The 26,859-nt window shown below is 39.1% G+C and overlaps 1 protein-coding gene across 7 annotated transcripts in view; it reads left to right on the top strand.

Annotated features, from left to right (window-relative positions):
* TTC6 (tetratricopeptide repeat domain 6) overlaps window positions 1-26,859 on the top strand; it is a 127,022-nt gene that overhangs the window by 19,258 nt on the left and 80,905 nt on the right. For all 7 annotated transcript variants that reach the window (XM_043549411.1, XM_043549412.1, XM_043549409.1 and 4 more), the window contains exons 4-9: window positions 2,028-2,249; window positions 3,408-3,550; window positions 8,382-8,591; window positions 20,357-20,516; window positions 23,449-23,553; window positions 26,527-26,631. In XM_043549411.1, the coding sequence (XP_043405346.1) occupies window positions 2,028-2,249; window positions 3,408-3,550; window positions 8,382-8,591; window positions 20,357-20,516; window positions 23,449-23,553; window positions 26,527-26,631 (945 nt within the window). The remainder of the gene's footprint in view (window positions 1-2,027; window positions 2,250-3,407; window positions 3,551-8,381; window positions 8,592-20,356; window positions 20,517-23,448; window positions 23,554-26,526; window positions 26,632-26,859) is intronic.

Below are 26,859 nucleotides of genomic sequence, written 5' to 3' on the forward strand. Positions count from 1 at the left end.
GGGATGTTGTGAAGGCCAAAAGTATAACTGGGTTCAAAAAAGAATTAGAAAGCTCCTGGAGGATAGGTCCATCAATGGCTTTTAGCCAATATGTTCAGGGATGCAACCCCATGCCCTGAGTGTTCCTAAACCTCCAACTGCCAGAAGCTGGGACTGGACGATGGCAGAGCTGGCTCCAGGCACCAGCGAAGGAAGCAGGTGCCTGGGGCGGCCAGTAGAAAGGGGCGGCACTCCGTCAGTTATTGGGGCGGCACGTCCGGGTCTTCGGCGGCGAGTCCTTCATTCTCTCCCTTCCACTTCAGCGGCACTTCGGTGGCAGCTCAATCAGGGGTTTTTTTCTTTTCTTTTTTTTTTCGCCGCTTGGGGCCGCAAAAAAGGCTGGAGCCGGCCCTGGACGATGGGATGGATCTCTTGATAAATTGCTCTGTTCTGTTCTTTCCCTGTGAAGCATCTGGCCACTGTTGGAAGACAGGATACTGGGCTAGATGGACCATTTGTTGGACTCAGTGTGGCCATTCTTATATTCTTCTCTGAATGATATATTATCTGTTTCGGTCAGGAGTGGCAATGGTTGTTTTTGATTCTCTTTCACAAGCCAGAGAGGGCATGGGTCAGATTCCCAAGTTTTGGGTTGAGACTCCTTTAGGGTATCCAGAACTTTCTGATGAGGGAATGTTCTGAACTCTGGGAATGCAGAGTTGGATAGTGGGTATAGGCAGCATGGATCCAGGCTGTTTGAGAAGGCTTCCTGAATGTGTCTAATCTTTTCAGAGAAGCAAGATGATAGCTCTTTATGGTGCTTGAGGCCCAGCTCTAATGCAGGTTGTGGGCATTCAGGATTGATAAAGCACTTTACCACCCTTGATAGCTCCTTGAGGCAGGATTTGGCAGCCGCAGTGCAGGCTGAAAGAAAAGTTCTTTTGGCCTGTTATACAGCCTCAGCTTTGAGGAATCATTGCGTTTCATCTTGTCAGTATCAGTCTTTCTCCCCCACCATTACCACTTGAGTTTCTGCTCTTCTCTCTTCAGCTGGTTCAGAGTGTCAGAAAACCAAGGAGATCTGTGGGTGATGGGAAGAAAAGTGCCATTTGGGGGCAGACATGTTAGTTGTTGAAGCTAGTGTAGAATGGTAGTGATTCACCAGGTCCTCAGCTCCTGATCTTATGGCTGGAGTGCTGTCATTCTTTAGCAGGCTTTGTAATTTGTTGGAATCCATGGCTGAATCAGGATAATTCGTCTTTCTGGTTGCTTGGGCACTGGAAGATCTCTGACCAGTACTTTAATGAGGTGATGGTCTATCCAAGACAGTGACTGGGTTGTTATGTCTTCTATCTTGACATCTAGGCCAAAGATCAGGCCCCAGGGATAACTGGCTGAGTGGATTGAACCAAAGATGACTTGTGAAAGTCCTAGGGATGTAAGTGAGGAGATGAGTTTTTGGATCCTTAGTAAGGTTTTTGAGTCTTTTTCTTCCCCTCCTCCATTTTGATATTGTTCCTCTCTTTTCTGTTTTACTAGCTAGCTACCTCTTTCCTTTCATTCTTCAGTTTCTTGACTCTACTACCTCTCTACACTTTCCTCCGTTCCGTGGGAAAGCATCTAAGTGAAGTTCAGTAGAATCCTGATTGTCTGTAGTACCATTAATCAACGCCTTAGTAAGGACTTTTACAACTTTTCTTCTGCTGTCAGCATATAGTGAGGGGCAATGTGAGAAAACAGCACAAGAACATGGATTCTTAAAATAACTGTTCTGAAGGATCTAGCTCTCTAAAAGAAGACTCCTGAGAAGTCGTGAACTTTTAGCCTAAACCCGCCAGTTCCCTTCTTGTGTACATAAAAAATCATCATGATATCATAGGTATGTTCATGGCTAAAATACCTTGAGCTGTTCTGAATATTAATTTTAGGATTTTAATGATCTTTTGATGATTTTATGTTTACATTCTATATTTCAGAAAAGTCATAGTAGAAGTATTAACATGTCATGTCTACAAAAAATAAAATTTTAACTGTTTTCCCCTTCTTAGATCAAAGAATCACTTAGTGGAACAACTCCTTTTGAGGCACCAGGAACTTCATCTCCACTTTCAGAGGATATGCCTACTTCTGTAGAAACTGAGGAATATAAATTAAAGTTGTCTTCTTCAGACATTCCATCCTTACATGAATCAGCTTTTCCAGTGCCTCAAATTTCAGAGGATGTAGAGAGAAAACAAGAATCACAGACAACTGTAACATCTCCTTTAGAGGTAACATTTGTATATCCGATTAATTATAGTCTTAGAGGTAGATCGTGTTGTGCATCTCTGGCTATGTCTACACTGCAGCTGGGAGTGTGGGTCCCACATGGGTAGACTGGCATGCGCTAGCTCTGCTTGAGCTATTGTGCTGAAAATAGCAGCATAACCAGCATAGCTGAGGCAGCTTGGGCCAGACTCCTGAGTACAAACCTGCCTGGACCCCTTGGATGCGTATTCTATGTAATCCCCAGATACTCTGCTATTTGTAGTGTGCTAGCTCAAGCAGAGCTAACATGTTTGTCTACCCATGTCGGGAAGCACACTTCCAATCTCAGAGTATGACTGCACTACAAACCTAAGTCAACCTATATTAGGTTGACTGTGTAATTATTGTGGTGGTGCATGTCCACACTACTCTCCTTGGGTTGGTGGTGCGTGTCCTCCCAGGAGCGCTTCCACTAACCTAAGAGGGGCAGTGTGGGGAGCTGAGAACCGGATTTCTCAGCTCTGCTGGCAGCTCCATGACAGAAGCCTGGCTGCCTCATAGGCTTCTGGGCTCCTGGCAGGCTCCCTCCCGCCCCTTACCCCCACCCCCCGCACACTCTCTGTTCACTGCAGGGAGTTGGGGAAACCACTTGGGGTTTCCCACCCCTTCATTTCCAGCCAGGAGTGGGAGGGAAGCTCCCTGGAGTTTCTCTCCTCCCTGTTCCCCACGGTGAAATTGACAAGATAGCTGATGTAAGCTGCGTCGCCCTAACTACACCGACATAAGCCGTACACCTTTCATGAAGGTGGAGTCAGTGTAGTAGGGCACTTACATTGGTGGGTGGAAGGCTGAAGTGTAGACACTGATATAAGACAGCTTATGTTAACCTAACCGGCCCTCAGTGTAGACATACCCTCAGAAAGTGCAGCCTGGGAAGGAGCATGGCAAATTTGTGTCTGCCAGATTCTGGATTTCCCCTGGAGCTGATGTAACAAATGGAGTAAGTTACAGCAGTCACTATGGCTACTCTAATTTATAGCAACCTTAACTGTCTGCTATGGTTTGCTCTGAAGTGTAGAATTGCCAGAGTTCAGAGTACTTCAACATGGATAAAAAAAAATCCATATAATATTTAGTTTCTCATAACATTGTTTTTATCCTTCAGTTTTATTGCTTTTTAGGCTGTATCCTCAGACATGCTACAGGTGAAAGGAGAAGCAATCATAAAGGCTAAACCATTTGAAGTTCAGCAAAAGTTATTAGAAGAAGATCTCCAGCTACAGCAATCACGGTCTTCGCTGTCCACATGGAATCCAGAGATCAAGTAACTTTTAGAACATTTCATTGTTATGAAGTGAATATTATGGAAATATTTTTGCAGTTATTTTAAATACTTGGAAAAAATTAGTATAGTACATGTTTAGAGTAGGCATAGGGCCATTTCAAAATCCTAAATCTGAACACCCAGAACCTTGGGGAAGTTCAGATTCAAACTTTGTAGCTCAGAATCAACTGTAGTCTGAATTTGCTGTTTATCTCCTTAAAATAGTTTTCAGTTACAACTTTTTAAATCTATAGGGCCAAATTCAGCCCAGGCATTGACTCAGCAGGAGCTGGAGGCACTTATGCTGTGGTAGAACTTGGTCCATACAATCCCAAGCATAATCTAATTAAAGTATTTAAAAACAAACAGTGGAAAATACTACAAATGTAATGTAAACAATTCCGGATTTAAGCCATCTTCTTTACTTATGTACTAAGAATTCGTTGACTTGTATTTGTATTATAGTCAGTGCTTATTATTTCAGATTCAGCAGTAGAAGCGGGTGAAATTTTTTGGATGAAATTTAGTTTAGATAAATGTAGATTCAGCTTGACTGAAACTTTCTTGAATTCATGTCAAATTTGCCATATTAAACACAAATTCAGAAAAAGTCTAAATATTTTGTTTCAATATTTTTGAAATAAAACACATCTTCATATTTTGATTGGAAATTATTTTTCATTTCAGATTTTACTTGCATTTTAATTATTTTAAAAAGGCAAAAAAACCCCACAACCCCCTCAAGCAAAATGAAATTATTTATTTTGGGTCGAATGAAACATTTCACTCAACTCAAAACTAAATTTTTTAGACTTTTTTGGTTCACCAAAAATTTTTTGTTTTGAGTTGACTCAAAACAAAAATTTTTGTTTGTTTTTTGTTTTGGTTCAGCTACCGAACCAAAAAATCAGATATTCGCACAGCTCTATTCAGCAGTTTTTAGTTGAAGCTGTAATTTGAGGACAGCTCCTATTTATTCTGCTGTTGTCATAGGTGGCATATGTCGTTCTGTAGCATGTGTGCAGATATAGAAAGAAGTACAGTTTATACACTAATTTGTCTGATCCTGTTCACTTCATGACAAGTGAGATTCTCTGGTTTTACAGTCTTCCCTGTCAATTAGATCTTTATGGCCAGGTTTGTTTTGGTGTACCTTAAGTTGCACCTCCACTTCACTCTTTACTGAGGTGAAAAAAAAAAAGCTTTAATTATTAGCTTTTGTTGGGCTTAGGGCCCTGAAAGGTTTGCTGGACACAGAAGAGAGCCTTTTTATGGCAGGCCTAAAGTTTGTAAATGGATATTACTTTCAATTAAGTAGCCGAGACTAGACTCATGGGGAAAGAATGCCTAAGTTTATGAAACAGTCAAATTGGCATTTAAGTGACCCTCTGCATGCCATTGCTTATCTACATGGCTTAAAGATCATTTGGTTAGCAAGATTATATATTAAAACAAATAGTGACTGCAGACAATGAGTATTTTACCTTCAATAAATAGTTATTGTCAGATTATCAATGGTTCAGAAACTGCATGATTTTCTAAAAAAAACTTTATTTAGTGCATTAGATGAAGGTAATGTAGGCCACACACATAGTATTGTTTTTTCATGTCCTCTTTTTCAAAGAATGATAAATAGTCAGTCATCTTAAGGGAGACTGTGTGCTGTAAAAACACACCTTTACCTGCAACATGCCCCAAATATTTTAGTTTTTATTGCTTATACTTCCAGCTTGTCCATCCAGTGAAATGATAAACTTCTGTACTAGAAGAGTAAGAACATGACCCAATTAAATTTATACTCTGCCTTTATCTATTTTAAATAAGTAAACAAGAATTTCTGATCAATGTTCTGGGACAAATTTTCAGTTATTTCACTTTTCTTTATTTACAGAAATCACTGAAACTATTATATTTTAAAGAAAATTTAAGAAACTCTTTGCCCATAGAAGTCTTATCTCTCTGTTATTTTTTTAATTTGCAGGTGAATTGTACTGTGGGGAAAATGTAGTTTTAGTGCACGGATTTAAATAAGCCAGGCTATTGCATACATTTATGGAGTATATTCAGTATTTCCCCCTTGTAGAAATACTGTGTGAAATCTTTCTTCTCTTCTCTAAAATAAACCAATATGTAAGCTTCTCATTAAAATATTGGTCTGCAATTTCACTCTCCTGAATCTAAGCTGACTCTGCTTTCAATCCTACTATACTGCAAAACTTATGAACTCTTGTCCTGAAAATGTCCCCTCCACTGCTTGGGTTTCCAGGGGGTATCCTTTAATCCAGACTAGCCCATTCATCTCATGTGTGCCATGCCTGTGAATCCCCTTCTTTCATGGATACTCCTTTCTTTTTTATCCTTTTAAATTTTATCCCAAAGGCTTGATCCTGTACTCTTTATGCAGGAAAAGTTCCCACTGAGTTCAGTGAGCTTTTGCTTGGGTTGTAGGATCTGGTGAAATTTTGCATTGTTGCATTTTGCATTGTTGAGGGAACTAATGCCTTGTCTACACCACAAAAGTTGCACTTGTTTAACTAAAATCAGTTTTTAAATTATTTTAGTTAAACTGGTCCAAACACTTTTGTGGGTGTTGGCTGAAAACTATTTATATTTGTTTAACTTGTGCCTGTACATTTACTGACACATGCTAAATCAATATGAACCAGATTTAAAATGACGAAAGAGTGTTCATGCAGGGTTTTGCATTAATTTAACTAAATAATTAAAAAAAAACACTTCTTTAGTTAAACCTAACTTTTTTGCACAGAATAGACATAGTTTGTTTCCCCCCTGAAGTGGTTTCTCTTTCATATAACAATTAATTAAAACATATTGAAGTATATTCCCAAATAAAAATTAAAATGTAGTTTAAGGTTTTTCAGATATTGACGAACTAAGTGGGTGTTGCAGTTTTCTTTAAAATCCATTGATGTCATTGCTGGACTGTATGATAACAATTTTCTGATTCTTGAGTTGTATTATTTTCTTCTGAGTGGTGTTATATGTTGTGCATATCCTCTTGCCTTCATTTTCTGTGGCGGCTTTATCTTTCCTCTTTGCTTTCATTCTTTTTGTAATATTATTACAACATAAATATAAAATATTATTTTAGAAGATGACAAACATGGCTCTGTGTTACACTAACCTCTGTATTTTTCTGATTTAATTGTAGTTATTAGTGCTGCTTTCCCCCTTCATAAAATAAAAAAACGTTACATTCTAGCTTGTGGAGTTAGGCACAGCCCTGAGCAAACGGGTGATGTGTAAGCTTCATGACTCCAGGGGTAACCCTGCGAGGTATCAAGAAAGTTACTCAGTGTAACTTTAACTTTGAATTTCCAGCATTCTCACACAGATGTTTCCCGTAAGTAATTGATAAATTGGAATTAAGTTTGTAAATACTTCATAATTTTGTTTGCCCATTAATTTCCTTAGATCTTAAAACGAAAACAAAAAACAAAATATGTAAGAACAATTCAGTGAAAGGACCTTTGGTAGAATTTGTAACCTGCACAGGGATGGACTCTGCTTCTTCCTAAAAATCCACCCTCTCTAAAATCCACCCTTTCTCTCACTCGTACACATTCTCTGACCAAATGCCTCTTCCCCATTAACCCCTTCATGGCTCTCTGCAACCTATTTTCTTTCTTCATGGTGAAGGCTTCGTTGCATCTGGAGGATGATGGGGTGCATGTAACGTGGATATGTGGGAATCTCTGCACCATCACTTGGACCCTCTTTACTTCCTAGACCATCCTCATTCGCTCCAGGTGGTTTCCTGCCTGCTAACCCGTCCCCCCCGTCCCCCTCCCCCCATCATAGCTGTCTGCATCCTGGACATTTATTAACTCTGTGGAGCCCATAAAATGGGCGGAAATGCCTTTTAGGTCCTGATACATTGCCGGTTAAGTTAGTAGAAAGAGTTTCATTGACTTCAAGGGGTTTTGGATCAGGATCTTAAATGGTGGAAGTAAATAATTTTAACTTTCCAAAGTTAATCAATGGCATCAGGTCTTACAAAGCCAAGAGATGAAAACAAATGTGTAGAGTATGGGCCAGACTGTTTTGGAATTATGAACTGAAAGAAGTTAGGAAAATGTTCAAGTGAAGATAGCACCTCATTAACATAATTAAGTCCAAAACTTTATAAACATTATTTCCAAGGAACTCTGTCAAAAGATTTAGGGTTCATCTACACTGCAGCTGGGAGCGTGCTTCCCAGGTAGACAGATACTCTGCTCAAGGTAGTGCATGAAAAATAGCAGTGTGGCTGGGAGTAGCATGGGTAGCAGCTCGGGCTAGCTGCCTGAGGACAAACCCACCTGGACTCCTTGGTTACATAGTAGGGTGGCTAGCCCAAGTTGCTGCTCATGCTACTTCCAGCTATACTGCTATTTTTAGTACTCTAGCTCCAGCAGACCTAGCATGTGTTTGTCTACCCACCCTGGGGAGCACACTCCGAGCTGCAGTGTCTTACTCATGAGTTCGTGTAATGTTTCAGCATATTTACATATGTGTACAATTTAGGGGTCTTATCCTAAGTACTTACACAAGTGAAACTCTCAATGAAGCTCATAAAAGTTATGCTTAAATAGGAGAGTAAGACTTTGTCCTATGTAATTAATTTCTACTTTAAAGCTACTGTCAGGGATTTTAGCATCTTCTTTTCTTTTCTGTTAATTGTACAATAATTTCTACTAATTATATGTATTAAAACTTCAAATACAGTCTGTGTGATTCTAATGCAGTAGTAAAGTAATCTGTGTATGTGAAATCTAGATGTCAGAAGACAGTGAAAATGCTAAAATAGTTGATTTTTTTTGTCCCCCAGAGGTCAACATTATCCAGTTATTCATCACCTGTGTACTGCTTCTCCTAGTTTTGCACTGCCTGCTGATCTACAGCTGGCTTCAAGAGTATGTCATACTTTCAACAGAAAAGGGCATTATCTTTTATTTACAGCAAAGGATCTGGACCACCAGGAGGAAGCATCACTCTGCTCAGAAAATATTACTTTTGAAGAGCAAATTGAAAGAAATAGGTATGAACCTATAATCTGTTTTCAGTTTTAGCTTTGTAATTATAATTTAGTTTAAATGAATATTAGTTAAAGAATAACTTTTCTGAAGGCTTCATTATTTTAATATTTTATTATTAAAGAAATGTTCTGGACACAAAATGTCTTAATAGATTCTGTATTAGGCTGGCACTACAGACATATTTTAATATTCTTGTTTATATTAATCTTTAAACCACAAACACCTAGAATTCATATTGCTCAAGACATTAAAGATATTGTTTTGCATTTGACTTATTAAAACAAATACATTTTTTTAGTCAGTTTTCAGTGAATATTTTGCAGATTTGACCTCAGTCTTGCAAATGCTTATGCTCATGCTTAAGTTTACAAACTTTAGCAGTCCCATTATTGTCAATAGGGCTACTTAAGGGAGTCATGTTATGCATGCCTATACGAATTTGGACTTTAAAGCTCAGTCCCGCAAACCCTTACTCACAGAAGACCTTACTCACACAAGTCCTGATTCTGGAAGCACTTACATTTCTGTCTACCTTTAAGCATCTGAGTAGTTCCATTGATTCCAATGGAAAATTCATGTACATAAAGTTAAGCACAGATTGTGAGTCAACAGGATTACTTTTATGAATAAGGGCTACTCGTGGAAGAAAGCGTTGCAGGATTTTAACCTTTAATTTGTGAGTAATTTATTTAAAATGAAGTGACTGTTATGTAAAATATTTTTAAAAAATCCAGGTTAACAATGATAGTACAACATGCCAAACAACAGGATGATCTGTCAAAGGTAATTTGTTTTACAAGGAACAATGATGAAACGTTAACAGTACTCTGCTTTGTTGTCCGCCTACTCATGTTTTATAGTGTTGTCACATCACTAATTTATGTCTTTCCAGTGTCATTCAGATTAGTTCCTAATTCTCTTTCTGATTTTCATACAGGTTTTTGCAGTTCTTTTTTCTTCATTGAAAAAAAGTTAAATATAAATAAGAATTATCTTTCACCTTCATTGTGTAGTGATTATTTTAGTTACATTTTTGCTGTATTTATTTGTGACTTACTATGTTCTGTTGTTGATCGGGGGATTTAGGATTAGACACCTAATACTTTCAGATATTCCTTCACAATTTTCAGACTGGTTGTTCGCTTCTTATGGGCTGTTTATATCTCCAGATTCAGTCATGCTTACAAAGATATAAAATCATTTCTGATAAGTTTGCAAATGACTCAAACATTTGTTAGAATGGTAAATAATGACGACAGGTCAGTTCTACACAGCAGTCTGGATTTCTTGCTAAAATGGGCTCACTTGAGCAACATGCATTTTTAAAAATACAGGCACATGTAAGGTTATACTCCTAGGAATAAAGAATATAGGTCATGCTTGCAGGATGGAGTACTATATTTTGGAAAGCAATAACTCTGAAAGGGACTTAATAGTCATGGTAGATAATCAGCTGGAGATGAACTCCAAAGGAATACACTGGCAAAGACAGCAAACATTATCCTTGGATGTATATGCAAGGTGATATTGCATAGATGTAGGGAGGTGATATTACGATTGTGTATGGAATTAGTGAGACTATTACTGCAATACTGCAGTCCATTCTGGTGTCCACACTTTTTAAAAAGGATGTTGACAAATTGGCTCAGAAAAGAACTATAAGAATGATTCCAGGTCTGGAAAACCTCTTGCCTTATAGTGAGAAATTAACGAAGCTCAGTCTATTCTGTTTATCCAAGAGAGAGTTAAGAGGTGGCCTGATCAAGGTCTATAAGCATCTGCATGGGGAGAAGGTTTCGAAAGAGAGCCTTTAATTTAGCAAACAAAGGAATGTGAGATTCTCAGTCACTTGAAGTGTTTAAATCAAGACTGAATATCTCTGAAATATAGGCTAGAGCTCAACCAGAAATTATAGACTTGATGCAAGAATTGTTTGGTGAAATTTTATGGCCTGTATTATGCCAGAGGCTCAGACCTGATGATCATAATGAACTCTTATAGCCTTAAAATCTGTGAGTCTGTGAAAACTCTTGTGTAAAGATTTCACTTGAGCTATCAAGATGACTTAGTAGTTTTCCTTGAGTATTTTTGTCAGGCTACTGTGTTAGGCCTTTTCTTTCATTTTGATCTATGCAGACTTCTTTTCCTCCCAGTAGACTAATACTGCTCCTTTTGATCTGGGTATTCACCAGGGGTGAAGTTCTCTTAGAACCTCAGTGAGTAAAATTAGCAAAATAGAGAAGATTTTGTGTTTGTCTTCCCAGATGTGGATCTACCCCAATGAATGTGTTCATCCAATTCCAAATCTAATCAATCGTTTCCATAAAGTAGATAAAAAATTCCTAACAGTGTGAAATATCTGACTCTGTTTTTGAATGGTGACAGCTAGGATTTATGAGGCTGTCAGTTACCTGGAAGTATGCCACCTGGTGAAACTTTGTGAAGTAAATGGTGAAGGAGGAAAAACCTTCTGTAAAGTAGGCTCTCTAACACATGACAGGTGAAACTTTCCAAGCCTCTAAAGTTTTTTTGACCCCTAAGGGTCATGGCTAGGAAGGCATGTCATGCCCCTTACTGTTGGCTGCATAACACCCATAAACTAAACTCTGTCCTTGGAACCATTCAGTCAGTTCCTTTTAGACCATAATTAGAAGGCCATTTTACAATTATTGGCTTAATTGCCACATGGAGCCAGAGGCAGATTAAGGGTTTGTGGGGCCTTGGGCCAGAGCAAGTGGGGGCCCCTGAAGTCCCCCCTCTGTCTGAAGTCCCCCCTCCCCTGCCCGGCACTCCTGCCGGGGAAATGGGGTCGAAGCGAGGGGGCAGCACCACCTGCCCAGCGCTCCTGCCAGGGAGGGGGTCAGGGCGCGGGGGCTTGCCCTGCCCTGCCTGCCCGGGGCTTCTATTGGGGAGCAGGGTTGGGGTGCAGGGGCTTCCTCTGCTCCCCAGCAGGAGTGCCGGGCGGAGCGGGGCAAGCCTCCGCACCCTGACACCACTCCCCGGCAGGAGCACCGGGCAGGCGGAGCGGAGCGCAGCGCAGGGCTGCCCATTTTCCGGGGGTCCCCCAATTGGCTGGGGCCCCTGGGCATGGGCCCCTTTGGCCCAGTGGCTAATTCACCACTGCATGGAGCATTGGCCTTCTCACCAGTGGTGCTGGTACCTTGTGTTTTGAAGAGCTCATTTCTCCTAGATCTTCCATCACTACATCATAATCACTACCCAAATTGGAGCAGAGTGGTGACCAGGGAGATGATGATTGCTGCTTGTACTCTATTGGGCTGATGTTCTAATCTGTTGCCAAATATGGTTCTGCTGCAAAGAAGCAGGAGGATAGGGATAGCAACTCTGTGACAGAGGGTTTGACTTTCCCCCAGTTTTTTAAAAAGCTGGCAATGTTAGCTGACCCAGTTAGCACTGGGCCAGGAATCTACAAGGGTTGTAGCCAAGTGATAACTGCGCCATGCAATGGGATTGCTGTGACTTTGCAAAGTATGTTGGACCAGCTGGTGAAGCATTTATGGCTGTCATCTTGTACTGTCTCCAAGGATCTTCCCTGAGGATGCTGCCAGCTATGGGTCCTTCCTTCTGCATGAAAGGATAGTGGTTGAAATGGCCATGGTCTAAGGAAAGGCCAGCCGACTACTTGGTACTACACCTCAGAACTCTGAGCTTGAGTCATAGGATTGATTTGGAGTAAGGGGTTTACCACTCCATAGCTGCAGCCCTTCCTGTTGTGGTCTGTCTTGCCTTCCTGACTAAAAGGCAGGTTAATGTCCCTCAGAACAAGCACCCAGAGCCTAAAAAGCTAGTTTATGAAGGTGTAGACCTGGCCTGACTCCAGGCATTGGCACTCCTTGATGGGGGTGATACAGTACAGAAAATTATTGATTCAGGCTGATGCTAGCAGGTGCACTTGGCTGCAAACTTCTGCATTCCACTGGGAGGTTCAGAAAAATCTCAAAAACCTATTTTAGTTCATAGAGAACTTCTTTGGGTGGGAGGTGGAGACCTCTGTACAGAAGGCAAAGGAGTTGAAAATGCTTTACTTAGAAAGGCTTTCACATCAGTAGCTGGTTTCAGAAGACTCACTATCCCAGTGAACGTGGCATGCAGCTTCAAAAGCAGAAGCAAGAATTTCCTAAGCCATTAGCTATAATACCTCTTCCTCCGCTTCATTTTCTTTTTAAGTGACTTCTGGAAAGATCCCAACAGTTTAAGATTTGCAAGTCAGAGAATGTTAAGTAAAAATATTTATCAATATATGATGCTTTTGTATCTTGGAAGCAAGAATCTAGAACAACTTTTGATGATTTTAATATTTTCAATAGTTGGCTAGTTTTCTAGATTTCTTGCTACTCAATTTGTGTTATGGCCTCAGTTTTTCACTTTTTTATTTACTAGGCATAGAAATTACCATTATATTGTATGTTTATGTTTTATCTATATGTCATTGACATTGATGGAACAACTTGCATGCTCAAATATTTAAGCATATGCCTGACCTTGCTGAATTAAGTATAGAAAACTGAATCCTCTGGAGCACTGCCATCTTGTGGCACCACCTACTGCTTTGAAGTTGCTTGGTTTTAAATCTTTTAAATCTACATGCCATGTGAACCTACAACCTTATAGGTACAATTTGTCCTACACCAGATAAGGCTTCTTTCAGAATATAATTGCACACACTGAACTAGTGAGACATGACTAGCTCCTGCATTTGACAAATTCTACAGATACAATGAATCAAATTAGAGCAAACTTGTTTTTCTGTGCAATGGATAGTCAAAATCAAATTATACTGATGTCTGCAGTTATAACAACAATAGTTTAGTTCTCTTCATGTGTTGGTGCTAGTTTTAAGTACTTAGATTGACGCTTGTTTGTTGTAACAAAGACCAAGGAAATCTGCAGCGGTCTATTATAGAATTTATAGTGGAACTGATCAAGAAAGCTATATCTTCAAGTTTGCCTAAGCTAGTAATGCTTATTTCATTCTTCTGTTTCTTATACACCAATATGTTCAATTTAAACATTAAAAGAGGTATTTTGTCACCCCATTTCCAGCAAAAATATCCTACAAGATATTGTAAAAAATATCATATAGTATTGTATTTTATAAAACTCCTTTCAGCAGGAATTCCTGTACTTCTCTGGGAGTGCAGATTATACTTTTTTGCCAGCAGATAGAAACACAATACTGTTACATCAGTATTACTACTTCCTAGCACTTTCCCTCAGTGTGTCTTTTGTCTCCAGAAGGTCAACAGTCTGTAAGGCATTTCAGGTTACATCAACTTTTTATTGTTTGACATAGACTTCTTAATCTGAAAATTACTTTGATCAAAAGTGCAGTATAAATAGTGAATAATTGTCTTTGTTGCTCATTTCAATTACTTCTGAACTCGAGTGTTAAGTGTGTTTTACTCAAGGGTGTTTTATATCTTTTATCATTTTAATTTATATTCATTCTATACAAACTCTCAATGGGAGTCAGAACCTGCAAAGTCTTAGAAATAAAGAGGAAACTTGAACAGGTAAAAGGCCAGACACTTGCCAAAAAGCTAGTTTTTCCCGCCATCAAGTTAAGTAACAGATCTTTCGTTAAGACTTCTATTTGAAGAAAGAGAAATCTCAGATATATGTCAGAGACTGTTCAAGATCATATTACTATCAGGTCCAAGGCCTTTCTCTCTGAGGCCCTAAGTAAGAATTACAGGTTCTTTTGTTCCAAAGTTACCTTTTTTGGACTCCTTTCAAAAATTAATCACACTCCAAATTAGAAGGCACTTTGTTTTAAACTGATGCTCAGGTATGCTAATGCCCCTTTACACTGCTCTGGTAGTGTAAAGAGGTGTTAAAATGAGAGTAAATTATATATTGTGTAAATGAGAATCAGGCCAACTATATTGTATGTGTGTGTCAGTTAGATTACAAAGAAATATGAGATGAAATAATAGAAACTTAATTGTATGAATTAAAAGAGAAACATGTTGTCGTAGCCACATTGGCACCATGATATTAGAGCGACACTGTGGGTGAGGTAATATCTTTTATTGGACCAACTGCTGTTGGTCAGAGGCAAGCTTTCAAGCTACACAGAGCTCTTCTTCAGGTCTGGGAAAGGTACTCAGAGTGGCACAGCTAAATACAAGGTGGAACAGATTGTTTAGCATAAGTAGTTAACACAAATATTACCTCATTCACCTTGTCTCTACAAAGAGAAATGTCATTATTAGTTTAGCCCAGTGGTTTTTGATCTGTGGTCCGTGGACCCCTCTAGGTTCACGTGAAAGGCTGTCATTACTATAGAACAATCGTTTTCAACCTGTGGTCCGTGGACCCCTGGGGATTTGCAGACTATGTCTAAGATTTCCAAAGGGTTCCACACCTCCATTTGAATTTTTTTAGGGGTCCCCAAATGAAATAAGGTTGAAAACCACTGGTTTAGTCTTTTCAAAAACCAAAACTATATAAAGCCAGCAGATGTCACTCTGAGCATGTACTAATGAGGTTAGAAAGCTCAAAAGTCAAACGTAATATATATTTTTGTGTATACATAGGTATTTAGCAATAAGTTCTCTTTCCTGTGTGTGTGTGTGTGTGTGTGTGTGTATATACTACCTTTCATCATTTCCATTTAGTTATATATTTTTGTGATTGTATTATTTTCATAAAGACCAATTATAACCAAAACGTTGAGTATTCAGTATGTTATGAAATCATGACAAAAATATAAATTAAAAGAAAAATATAAATATAATCCTTACTTTCTATTAAGTTAATATATTTAAAAATATGATGCATAAATTCTCTATCGTATAAATTCTCTATCATTTATCAAGCTGAATGCCTTGTAAAAATAGCTACTTAGCTGATAAATATTAATCAAACCTGGAAGAATGAAAATAGTAGTGGTTTTTGGGTAACCCCGTCATCCCCGCTCCAAATCTGTTATTGACGAGGTACCAGGCACAAAGTGAATAGAGGTAGAGAATGGCAAAAATGCTTATTCAACGTGACAGTTTTATATACATTATGTAAGAAGTGGTTAGTAAGTTTTAATCTGAAACATCTAGACACATGGCTTTTTACTTCTTATCTTACATACTTGAGAATGTCACTTTCTAAAGTGAGATGTTCCATTTGTGTGGCATTTGCAGTAGGTGATTTTATAAAAAATAAAAAACCCTCCCAAAATCAGAATCCAAATGACAGGATAATCACTTAGGGTATAATCCAAAACCCACTGAGGACAACGGAAACCCTCCCATTGACTTTACTGCACTTTGAACTTAAATATGTACCTACTGTAAAGTATGTCAGTAACTCCATTGACTTCAGTGGGACTACTCTTTATGTTTAAAGTTATGCATGCACTAGTTAGGCCTCAATGCTGCAAACACATGCTTAAATTTAATCCTGTTAAAATAAATGGGGCTACTGACATGCTTAAAGTTAAGCATATTCATAGGTGTTTGCAGGCTCAGGGCTGTAGGTCCAACATGCATGGGAAACACTAGTGTGGCTCTCTTGTGTCTTCACATAATGTACATCATGGGTTTGATCTCACAAGCTTTCCTGAAATCACTTCTTTGAGTGTTTGCACGTGTCCATTCCACTGTGGGTGTGGGCGTGGACGTGCACAGTTGTTGGAAGTTTTTCCCTCAATGGTACCCACTGGGGCGGCTCAAATGCCCCCGTCACCATATACCACTGCATGCTGGTATGAGAGCATGGAGCCCCTCAGTTCCTTCTTACTGCCAGTGATGGTTGTCGGAGTAATCTCAGACTTGTTGTAGTTAGCTTCCTTCACTCCTTTGTATATATACTCTCTGTTATTGTTAGGAAGTAGTTAGTTGGTTAAGTTTGTTAGTTTTAGTGATAGATTTTAGTCGTAGGTGTTTTTGGACTAGTTTTCATCTTTCAATACTGGGATCAGTACCGAAATGATGCCGCATTTACCAGGTTTTCAATCCTGCCACTCTTGCACTAAATCTGTGCTGGTCAGTGGCCCACACCCAGCCTGTTTGAAATGTTTGGGAGAATCCCACAAAAGTCACATTTGTAAGGGATTTAAGCTCCGCTCAAGGAGAGTTAGAGTGGTGAGGCTTAAATGTTGCTCTTAAAGGCAGCACTTTGCCCCCCATCGGACTCGTCTCATGCAGAGAGAACCCCAAGTACATCAGCCTCAGTATGGAGCACACAGGAGGTGTCTGCAGCGCCTCGGTCCCATTTGCTGGTACTGAAGAAAAGGCTTACATCCTCCTCAGGCTTGGTACCTCACTTGGGGATGTCGGTGCCGAAGCCTAGTAGAGTTAGAGACATTAAGTGACAATAAGGGTAGAGTCTCTCACTGGAGCACTCTTCAGCTAAGAAGAAGGGATTGCCACCTCCAGAGCTGTGCCAGGTCCTTTGAGGGCATCCCCTGAAAGATCTCTGCAGCAGAGCCATCAGTCATTGCTGCTCCCAACCACCCCAGAGGCATAAGCTGTCACAAGGGACCTATTTAGCCTCTTGGTACTGGTATCCGCAGAGGTGTAAGAAGGTTTAAAATCAGTACTGATGCCCGTGTGACCTTCCTCTCCATGTCAGGAACTCACAGTACTGTTACCTCCAAACTTCCACAAAGGCTGTTGCAGTCTAAGGGCAAGCCTCCAATGATATCATCAGTACCACATCCATCCTCTCCAAGCTTGGGCTACCTATCCAAAGTCCCAACTGGTTCTGACCCCCAATGTCAGATGTTTCAGATTCTTCCTCTTCGTACTCAGAGGTGCATTCCTCTGTGTCCCATCCAAGACAGAGGGCATACCCTCCATCAGACCTTGGGTCATGCAACAGTCACAGCACTGGTTTCCTCCTCCTACGGAGCAATGGCCCAGTCAAGGTGTGGTTCCAGGCCCATATCAGTGGTCGTTCTGGACACTGTGGGGTGTCCCTGCTCCTGCTAGGACCTCCCCTCAACCATCTCATCTTTTGTCATTGAGATTGCTCTGGGGGCATTGGCACTGAGAGTATTGTTCTCCAGTACTGAGCACTGAGGTCACAAGTGTGGCTTCCTCATCACAAGTCATGGAGCAGCTACCACCTTGGAATCCTGTGCTGTCCTTTTCCTCACTGCCAGACAAGACTGTTGAGGTGCTTTGACTGAAAGCATAGGCTCTCGCCATGGCACACAGATGCTTCAGCCTCCTGGGTCGCATGTCAAGGTGTACCTATATGGGTTAACACACAGGCTGCATCTCAGAAAGCTGCATGCATGGCTAGCGTCAGGGAAAGCCCCAAGTAATCATCATTTGAACTAGATGGTTCATGTACCAGTGTCAGTTTTGTTGTCTCTGCATTGGTGGATGGACCCTCTGAAAGTCTGTGTGGAGGTCCTTTTTATCCCTCTGCTACGAGCCCACACTTTAGTCACAAATGCATCAGCCCTGGGTTGCAGGGCCCACATGGGGTCCCTGCAGACTCAAGGTCTCTGGTTGTCTTGGGATCTGATTGCTCATATAAGTGTCAGGGAGTTAAGAGCTTTGCGACTAGCCTGCTCAGCTTTCTTCTGACATATAGATGGAAAGAATTTGTTAATTCTAACAGACAACTCTGCGATTATGATTTACGTAAACAGACAGGAAGGAGCGCAGTCGACCCAGGAGGCAATGCCGGGAGGCAATTTGCTTCTGGGACTCTTGTATGACCAATTCAGTTAATCTCTGGGCTGCTTACCTTCCAGGGAAGCAGAATACATTAATAGATTGATTGAGCAGGACTTCTCTGATCACCGTGAGTGGTCTTTATGCCCTGATATCACCAGATCCATCTTCCAGCTCTGGGGGCTAGTAACATGGACCTGTTCACAGCAAAGTCTAACCGAAAATACCATTGGTTTTGTTCCGGGGAGGTATCAGACCAGGCTAGTTGACATGTGTTTTCTGTTATCCTAGAAGGACCCCCTCCTGTATGCCTTCCTTCTGATTCCCTTGCTGTCCAGAGTTTTGTTCAAAGTCAAACAAGACCATGCTCATCTCATCCCTATAGCACCAGTGTGACCTCGACAATACTGGTTCTTGACCCTACTGACCTTGTCAGTCAAGCCCCTGTCTCTCCCATTGGATCTAGATGTGATTTTGCAGGACCGCGGCTGCCTGCTCCATCCCAGCCTAGAAGCCCTCCATCTGACAGAATGGATGCTTCATTGCTAAATGCTTTGGAGAATCCTGTTCTAAGGATGTCCCTGAAGTGCTTCTGAATAGCAGAAAACCCTCAACTAGGGGCATGTACCGTAGTAAATGGAAGTGCTTCTCCATTTCATCCTGTCAGAAAGGCATATCCCCAGAGCATGCACCCCTGAATCTTGTACTGGACTGTCTTCTATACCTAAAACATCAGAGTTTGGAGATTAGCTCTGTAAGAGTACATCTGGCAGCTATTTCAGCCTTCCACATTTTGGTGGATAATAAATCCCTTTTCTTCAACCCATTGTTACCATATTCCTAAAGAGTTTGATCAGATTGTACCCATATGTCGAAGATCCTATCCCTCCTTGGAATCTGAACTTGGTTCTAGCAAAGTTAATGGGACTGCCATTTGAACCCCTTGAAACTTGCTCTCTATGAAGGTAGCATTTTTACTTGCCATTATCTCAGCCAGAAGGGTGGGCAAATTGAGAGGTCTAGTGTCAGAGCTTCCCTATCCAGTTTTCCATAAGGATAAAATTTATCTCTGCCCTCACCCAAAATTTGTCATCAAGGTAGTCTTTAATTTTCATGCTAACCAGGCAGTCTTTTTGCCTACATTCTTCCCAATACCCCATGTGCATAGAGATGAGGAAAGACTTCATTTGTTCGATGTGAGAAGGGCTTAAGCTTTTTATCTGGAGAGTACTAAGTTCTTTAGAATCTCCATGCAGCTGTTCATTACGGTTATGGACATGGTTAAGTTTTCACTTAGAGAATCTCATCCTGGATCTCTTTGTGCATTTGTTTATGCTACCAGTTGCTGGAGTATTGATGCATTCTACTAAAGCATAGGCAACTCCAGTGGCTTTCTTGACACAAGTGCTGATCATAGCTATTTGTAAATCAGAAACTTGGTAATCAGTTTACACTTTTGCTTCTCATTATGCCATTTCCCATCAGTTCAGGGACAATACCAATTTTTGATAGGTTGTCCTTCAATCACTATTCAGGTAGACTCCGAGTTCACCTCTATGTTTGTCTGCTTGTGAGTCACCTACAGTGGAATGGACATGTGCAAGGACTCAAAGAAATAAAAACTGTTACCTACCTTTCTGTAACTGTTGTTCCTCGAGATGTTTTGCACATGGCCATTCCACGACTTGCCCTCCTTCCCCTCTCTATCAAAATCACCTAGTACGAAGGAACTGAGGGGAGTTAGGGGGAGCTCCGTTCTCTTATACCAGCATGCAATAGTGTATGCAACAGAGGGAGTTCAAGCCGCCCCAACAGATACCACTGAGGAAAAAAGTTCTCCCACAACTGTGCATACAGTGCACACGCACCTACAGTAGAATGGACATATGCAACACATCTTGAAGAACACCAGTTACCCAAAGGCAGGTAACCATTTTATTCCTGATATCTCCCCTTCTAAGGAAAGAACTTGAGTAATTTTATTTATTTATTCCTTCACCTTTGGTTTAGTCACAAGGGAAACTAATTTAAAATTTGAATTAAGTAACATTACATTATTTTTCTTAATATTTCAAGTAACTGATATTTGAGTAGTTTATTCATGTTTTATTCCACTTTAGAATTTGTTATGATGGAGTTCCTGTTTCAGAACTATATCAGGATAATCAGAAAGATGGAATTAATGTTTTGCCTCCACATACATCAAAAAGTCTAACAGAATGGCAAAAAATAGCTGCCTATTATGTTGAAAAGCCACGACTGGAACTGTTAGGAGAGAAAGTAAGAACTAATTTTGATAAAAATGTACACTGTTTGTGCAGTTTTACAAATAATTACACAGAGCCTGAAAACAAATTCCTAAATCATTTTGTTAGTGTGTGTCATTCAGGAATTCAATGACACACTAATGACACATTTTATGTGTCATTTATATGTTGTAATATGCAGTCTTTTATATGCTGTAATAAATCACCCTCATCCCCAGTTCTTTATATGAAATATTATTACATGGGAACATAGGAATTTCCCTACTCGATCAGACGTGGTCCAAGCATTCTGTTGCAGTCAGTGGCTAGTACCAGATGCTTCATAGGAAGGAGCAAGAACAGCTGGTTCCTAAAGAGGCTTCCTCTTAACCCCCAATAATTAGAGGTTGGCTTGTGCTCTGAAGTGTGAGGGCTTATATCCCATCCAACACTTAATTTAAAAAATATAATATCCTAACATAACTCTGGATATTATTGTTATCCATACATTTTTCTAAACTTTTTTTTTAATCCTCCTAAGCTGTTGGCCTCAATTATATCATGAGGCAATGAATTCCACATGCTGTGTGTGCATTTTGCTAAAAAGTATTTCTTATATCTGTTTTAAATTTGGCAACTTATTATTTAAAGGGAAACTGCACTGGTTTTGGTTGCATTGAACAACAAATATTTAAGATGGTAAGAAATATTTGAGGCCATAGATAAACCAAAATGTTTGTTTTAAAGTAGGGCTGTCAAGCGATTAAAAAATTAATCTCGATTAATTGCATGATTAATTGCACTGTTAATAATAGAATACCATTTATTTAAATTTTTGGATGTTTTCTACATTTTCAAACATATTGATTTCAGTTACAACACAGAATACAAAGTGTACAGTGCTCACTTTATATTTATTTGTGATTACAAATATTTGCACTGTAAAAAACAAAAGAAATAGTATATTTAATTTACCTAATACAAGTACTTTAGTGCAATATCTTTATCATGAAAGTTGAACTTACAAATGTAGAATTATGTACAAGAAAAACTGCATTCAAAAATAAAACAATGTAAAACTTTAGAGCCTACAAATCTACCCAGTCCTGCTTCAGCCAATCGCTGAAATTTGGTTACATTTGCCGGAGATAATGCTGCCCGCTTCTTGTTTACAATGTCACCTGAAAGTGAGAACAGGCGTTCGCAGGGCACTGTTGTAACCGGCGTTGCAAGATACTTATGTGCCAGATGCACTAAAGATTCATATGTCCCTTCATGGTTCAGCCACCATGCTAGAGGATGTGTGCCCATGCTGATGACGGGTTCTGCTCGATAACGAAAGCAGAGTGGACCAACGCATATTCATTTTCATCATCTGAGTCAGATGCCACCAGCAGAAGGTTGATTTTCTTTTTTGGTGGTTTGGATTCTGTAATTTCCACATCAGAATGTTGCTCTTTTAAGACTTCTGAAAGCATGCTCCACACCTCGTCCCTCTCAGATTTTGAAGGCACTTCAGATTCTTAAACCTTTAGTGGAGTGCTGTAGCTATTTCTAGAAATCTCACATTGATACCTTCTTTGCGTTTTGTCAAATTTGCTGTGAAAGTGTTCTTAAAACGAACATGTGCTGGGTCATCCTCTGAGAATGCTATAACATGAAATATATGGCAGAATGTGGGTAAAATAGAACAGGAGACATACAATTCTCCCTCAAGGAGTTCAGTCACAAATTTAATTAATGTGCTATTTTTTTAATGAGCATCATCAGCATGGAAGCATGTCTTCCAGAATGGTGGTTGAAGCATGAAGGAGCATATGAACGTTTAGCATATCTGGCATGTAAATACCTTGCAACGCTGGCTACAGAAGTGTAATGCAAACGCCTGTTCTCGCTTTCAGGTAATGTAAATAAGAAACAGGCAGCAGCATCTCCCGTAAATGTAAACAAACTTGCTTGTCTTAGCGATTGACTGAACAAGAAGTAGAACTGAGTGGATGTATAGGCGCTAAAGTTTTACATTGTTTTGGTTTTGAGTGCAGTTATGTAACAAAAAAATCTACATTTGTAAGTTACACTTTCACAATAGAGATTGCACTTCAGTACTTGTATGAGGTGAATTGAAAAATACTATTTCTTTTGTTTATCATTTTTACAGTGGAAATATTTGTAATAAAAATAATATAAAGTGAGCACTGTACATGTTGTATTCTGTGCTGTAATAGAAATCAATATATTTGAAAATGTAGAAAAACATCCAAAAATATTTAATACATTTCAATTGGTATTGTTTAACAGTGCAATTAATTGCGATTAATTTTTTTAATCACAATTAATTTTTTTGAGTTAATTGCGTGAGTTAACTGCGATTAATCGACAGCCCTACTTTAAAGTTTTATAAAGCTAAGTTTTTAAGTAGAGTGATCACGTCTGAGCCAAATGCTGGAACCTGCCATCTTCTGAAAAGTTATATCATTTGTAACAACGGCAGTGTGTGAGACATGAGAATCTGCTAGTCGTTTTCTTATCTGCTTTAGTATTGATTTAGCAATAAGAAGGAAAACTTTTAATATTTACAATTGAAAATATTTGTTTTAAGTATTAGGGTTTCTTTTAATTGTTAAATGATTAGTAAAACAGGTTAGAAACTTGTAGTTCCTTCACATTGCTAGTGCCAAAAATGACCTCACTTTTCTGCATGATAGCCAATGCCAGCATTAGGTTGAGAAATGCCAATTAACAATTAATTAAAAATTTTAGAGAGCTACACTGAATAGTTTATTTTGGCGTAGAAGTGTGTTTCATCTCTTGAAATTTCATTATTCTGCTTGCAGCTTTCCTCAAAAGCATATTAAGTGGACTTTGGCATTTTTTCACCAAACAGTTATATTCAGATAATAATAATATAAAGACATTTAATGTTTAGCTTGGTTTTAGTAGCTAACTGTAGTTTGTTGGTTTTGAAGATTTCTGTTTATCCAGGAACTCTAAAAATGTTTTGGGCTCCAGCTCCACCAAAATTTTCTGCTCCACTATCTTTCATGAAGGAAACCTTATTTCCTATGTATGAGGTAAATATTTTAAATGTTTTCTGTGTATTGTTACCTTTTGAAGATATATACCACTCTAATTGTAGTTATTTATACTACTATTTGTATTAGAGTTTCTGTATTAATATCTATAGATGATACTATGTATGATCTGTTGTTATAGTATGTATTGCATAATTTGCTGTGGTTTTAAGTTCAGTTTCTGGAATAATAGAATTTCCAGTAGTAATTATGCTATATGTTATAGTGGCCACCTTTGATATGGTATAGTGTTTATTTTAATTACATTGTAATATATACGACCTTTACCACTTAATGCTTTTATATGCTAGTACGTTGTTTTTAAATGTGTGTTTTTTCTTTTAATAAAACTTATAAAGCTACTTTACATGAAGTCGCTTGTACAGAATCCTATCACTGGTTCCTATTAAAATGTGATAACCCCTCCTCCCCGCTCCCCAGCATTTTAGACAGAGAAAACAATTTTAGAAAATGTCAGTGTGTTTTTAAACTTTGTAACGTTGTTGTGCAATAAAATCTTCGTAATGCAAACATGTTTGACAGCCGACATGCCATCCAAGCTAATGGGCATATCTAGTGCCTGGTGCTGGCACTCAAAATCATTACTCTGCACCTTTGCTGGGACCAGTGGCTATAGAGAAGCCAGCAATCCATATACAATATCCAGTGCAAGACATGCAGTAAAAAGAGGCATTCTTTCTTATGCGTAGGGGAGTCTACAGCAGGAACAGACCTGGGATAGTTAGCTCCTATGCCAGTCCCTCTCAGTCTCATCATGAGGGGGTACAGCCAGAGTGAGCTGTGCTCTGTCTATCCCTAACTGTTAGTGCGTTGAGGACTATTGCCTGTGGCATAAATTACCAAGGCCATGGAGGAGCTGTTTAGAGAATCAGGGAGCACCAACCAGCTTGGTGGTAGCTTCACTTGCTGTCACACCAAATAGATTTTGACCATAACAGAGAATCTGCCTGCAGTGTCTGCACATCTTAAATGTGAACTAAATAGCAATTCTATAAAAACTTTAGTAGGGCTGTTGATTAATCGCAGTTAACTCATGTGATTAACTAAAACTGGAAATCATCTTCTGGAAATCATCTAGAAATCCATCTTTCTACATTTGGAATTCCATCAGAAATCCATCTTTCTACATTTTCAAATATATTGATTTCAGTTACAATACAGAATACAAAGTGTACAGTGCTCACTTTATATTATTTTTTATTATAAATATTTGCACTGTAAAAATGATAAACAAAATAAATAGTATTTTTCAATTCACTTCATACAAGTACTGTAGTGCAATCTCTTTATCATGAAAGTACAACTTACAAATGTAGATTTTTTTTTTGTTACATAACTGCGCTCAAAAACAAAACAATGTAAAGCTTTAGAGCCTACAAGTCCACTCAGTCCTATTTCTTGTTCAGCCAATCACTCAGACAAACAAGTCTGTGTACATTTGCAGGAGGTAATGCTGCCCGCTTCTTGTTTACCATGTCACCTGAAAGTGAGAACAGGCATTCGCATGGAACTTTTGAAGCTGGCATTGCAAGGTATTTACATGCCAGATATGCTAAACATTAATATGCCCCTTCATGCTTCGGCCACCATTCCACCGGACATGCTTCCATGCTGATGATGCTCGTTTAAAAAAAAAAAGCTTTAATTAAATATGTGACTGAACTCCTTGGGGGAGAATTGCATGTCTCCTGCTCTGTTTTACCCGCATTCTGCCATAGATTTCATGTTATAGCATACTCGGGTGATGACCCAGCACTTGGTCATTTTAAGAACACTTTCACTGCAGATTTGACAAAATACAAAGAAGGTACCAATGTGAGATTTCTAAAGACAGCTACAGCACTCCACCCAAGGTTTAAGAATCTGAAGTGCCTTCCAAAATCTGAGAGGGAGGAGCATGCTTTCAGAAGAGTTAAAAGAGCAACACTCTGATGCGGAAACTACAGAACGTGCACCACCAAAAAAGAAAATCAGCCTTCTCCTGGTGGCAATTGTCTCAGATAATGAAAATGAACACGCATTGGTCTGCACCGCTTTGGATCATTATCGAGCAGAAGTCGTCATTGGCCTAGGCATATGCCCTCTGGAATGGTGGTTGAAGCATGAAGGGACATATGAATCTTTAGTGCATCTGGCATGTAAGTATCTTGTGACGCCAGCTACAACAGTGCCATGTGAACGGCTGTTGTCGCTTTCACGTTACATTGTAAACAAGAAGCGGGCAGCATTACTGCCTGCAAATGTAAACAAACTTGTTTGTTTGAGTGACTGGCTGAACAAGAAGTAGGACTGAGTGGACTTGTAGGCTCTAAATTTTTACATTGTTTTATTTTTGAGTGAAGTTATTTTTTGTACATAATTCTACATTTGTAAGTTCACCTTTCATGATAAAGATATTGCACTAAAGTATTTGTATTAGGTGAATTGAAAAATACTATTTATTTTGACAGTTTTCAGAGTAGCAGCCGTGTTAGTCTGTATTCACAAAAAGAAAAGGAGTACTTGTGGCACCTTAGAGACTAACAAATTTATTCCACTGAATGCATCCGATGAAGTGAGTTGTAGCTCACGAAAGCTTATGCTCAAATAAATTTGTTAGTCTCTAAGGTGCCACAAGTACTCCTTTACTATTGATTTTGTTTTTTTACAGTGCAAATATTTGTAATGAAATAATATAAAGTGAGCACTGTACACATTGTATTCTGTGCTGTAATTGAAATCAATATATTTTAAATGTAGAAAATATCCAAAAATATTTAAATAAATTGTATACTATTATTGTTCAACAGTGCAATTAATCGTAATTAATTATTTTTTTAATCGCTTGACAGCCCTAAACTTTAGATTAGCTATAGTATGTTCTTTAGTAATTGGCATATTGCTATATTTACTGTAGCTGACTAAAATTTTAATAGTAATGTAAAATTAATAGTAAATATGTTAATATTACAGAGCAATGTTATTGAGGGTGTTGTAACTGAAGACTTTTCTGCTGACCTGCAAGATGAAGAAGACTCAGAGTCTGAGGATGATCTTGACATCTACAATTATATGGTGGTATGTATGTATCTCAGTAAGATAGCTTTCAATTTAAATTATTCCCAGTTGCTTCCTTTTCAAGAGTTAAGGGCTTACCAAAAACATTTGTAATCTTTGGATAAATCTGTTACACTCAAAGATACTTTTTGTCAGTTAAGTGTTTCCCTGTCTTTCCCCCTTCTGGTCCCAGCCAGGAACTGCCATGCTTAGCCCCTGCAACTCCTTTTATCTGAGGCTGCTGTGCTC

The sequence above is a fragment of the Chelonia mydas genome, chromosome 6, assembly GCF_015237465.2.
Source record: "Chelonia mydas isolate rCheMyd1 chromosome 6, rCheMyd1.pri.v2, whole genome shotgun sequence".
Lineage (NCBI taxonomy): Eukaryota > Metazoa > Chordata > Testudines > Cheloniidae > Chelonia > Chelonia mydas.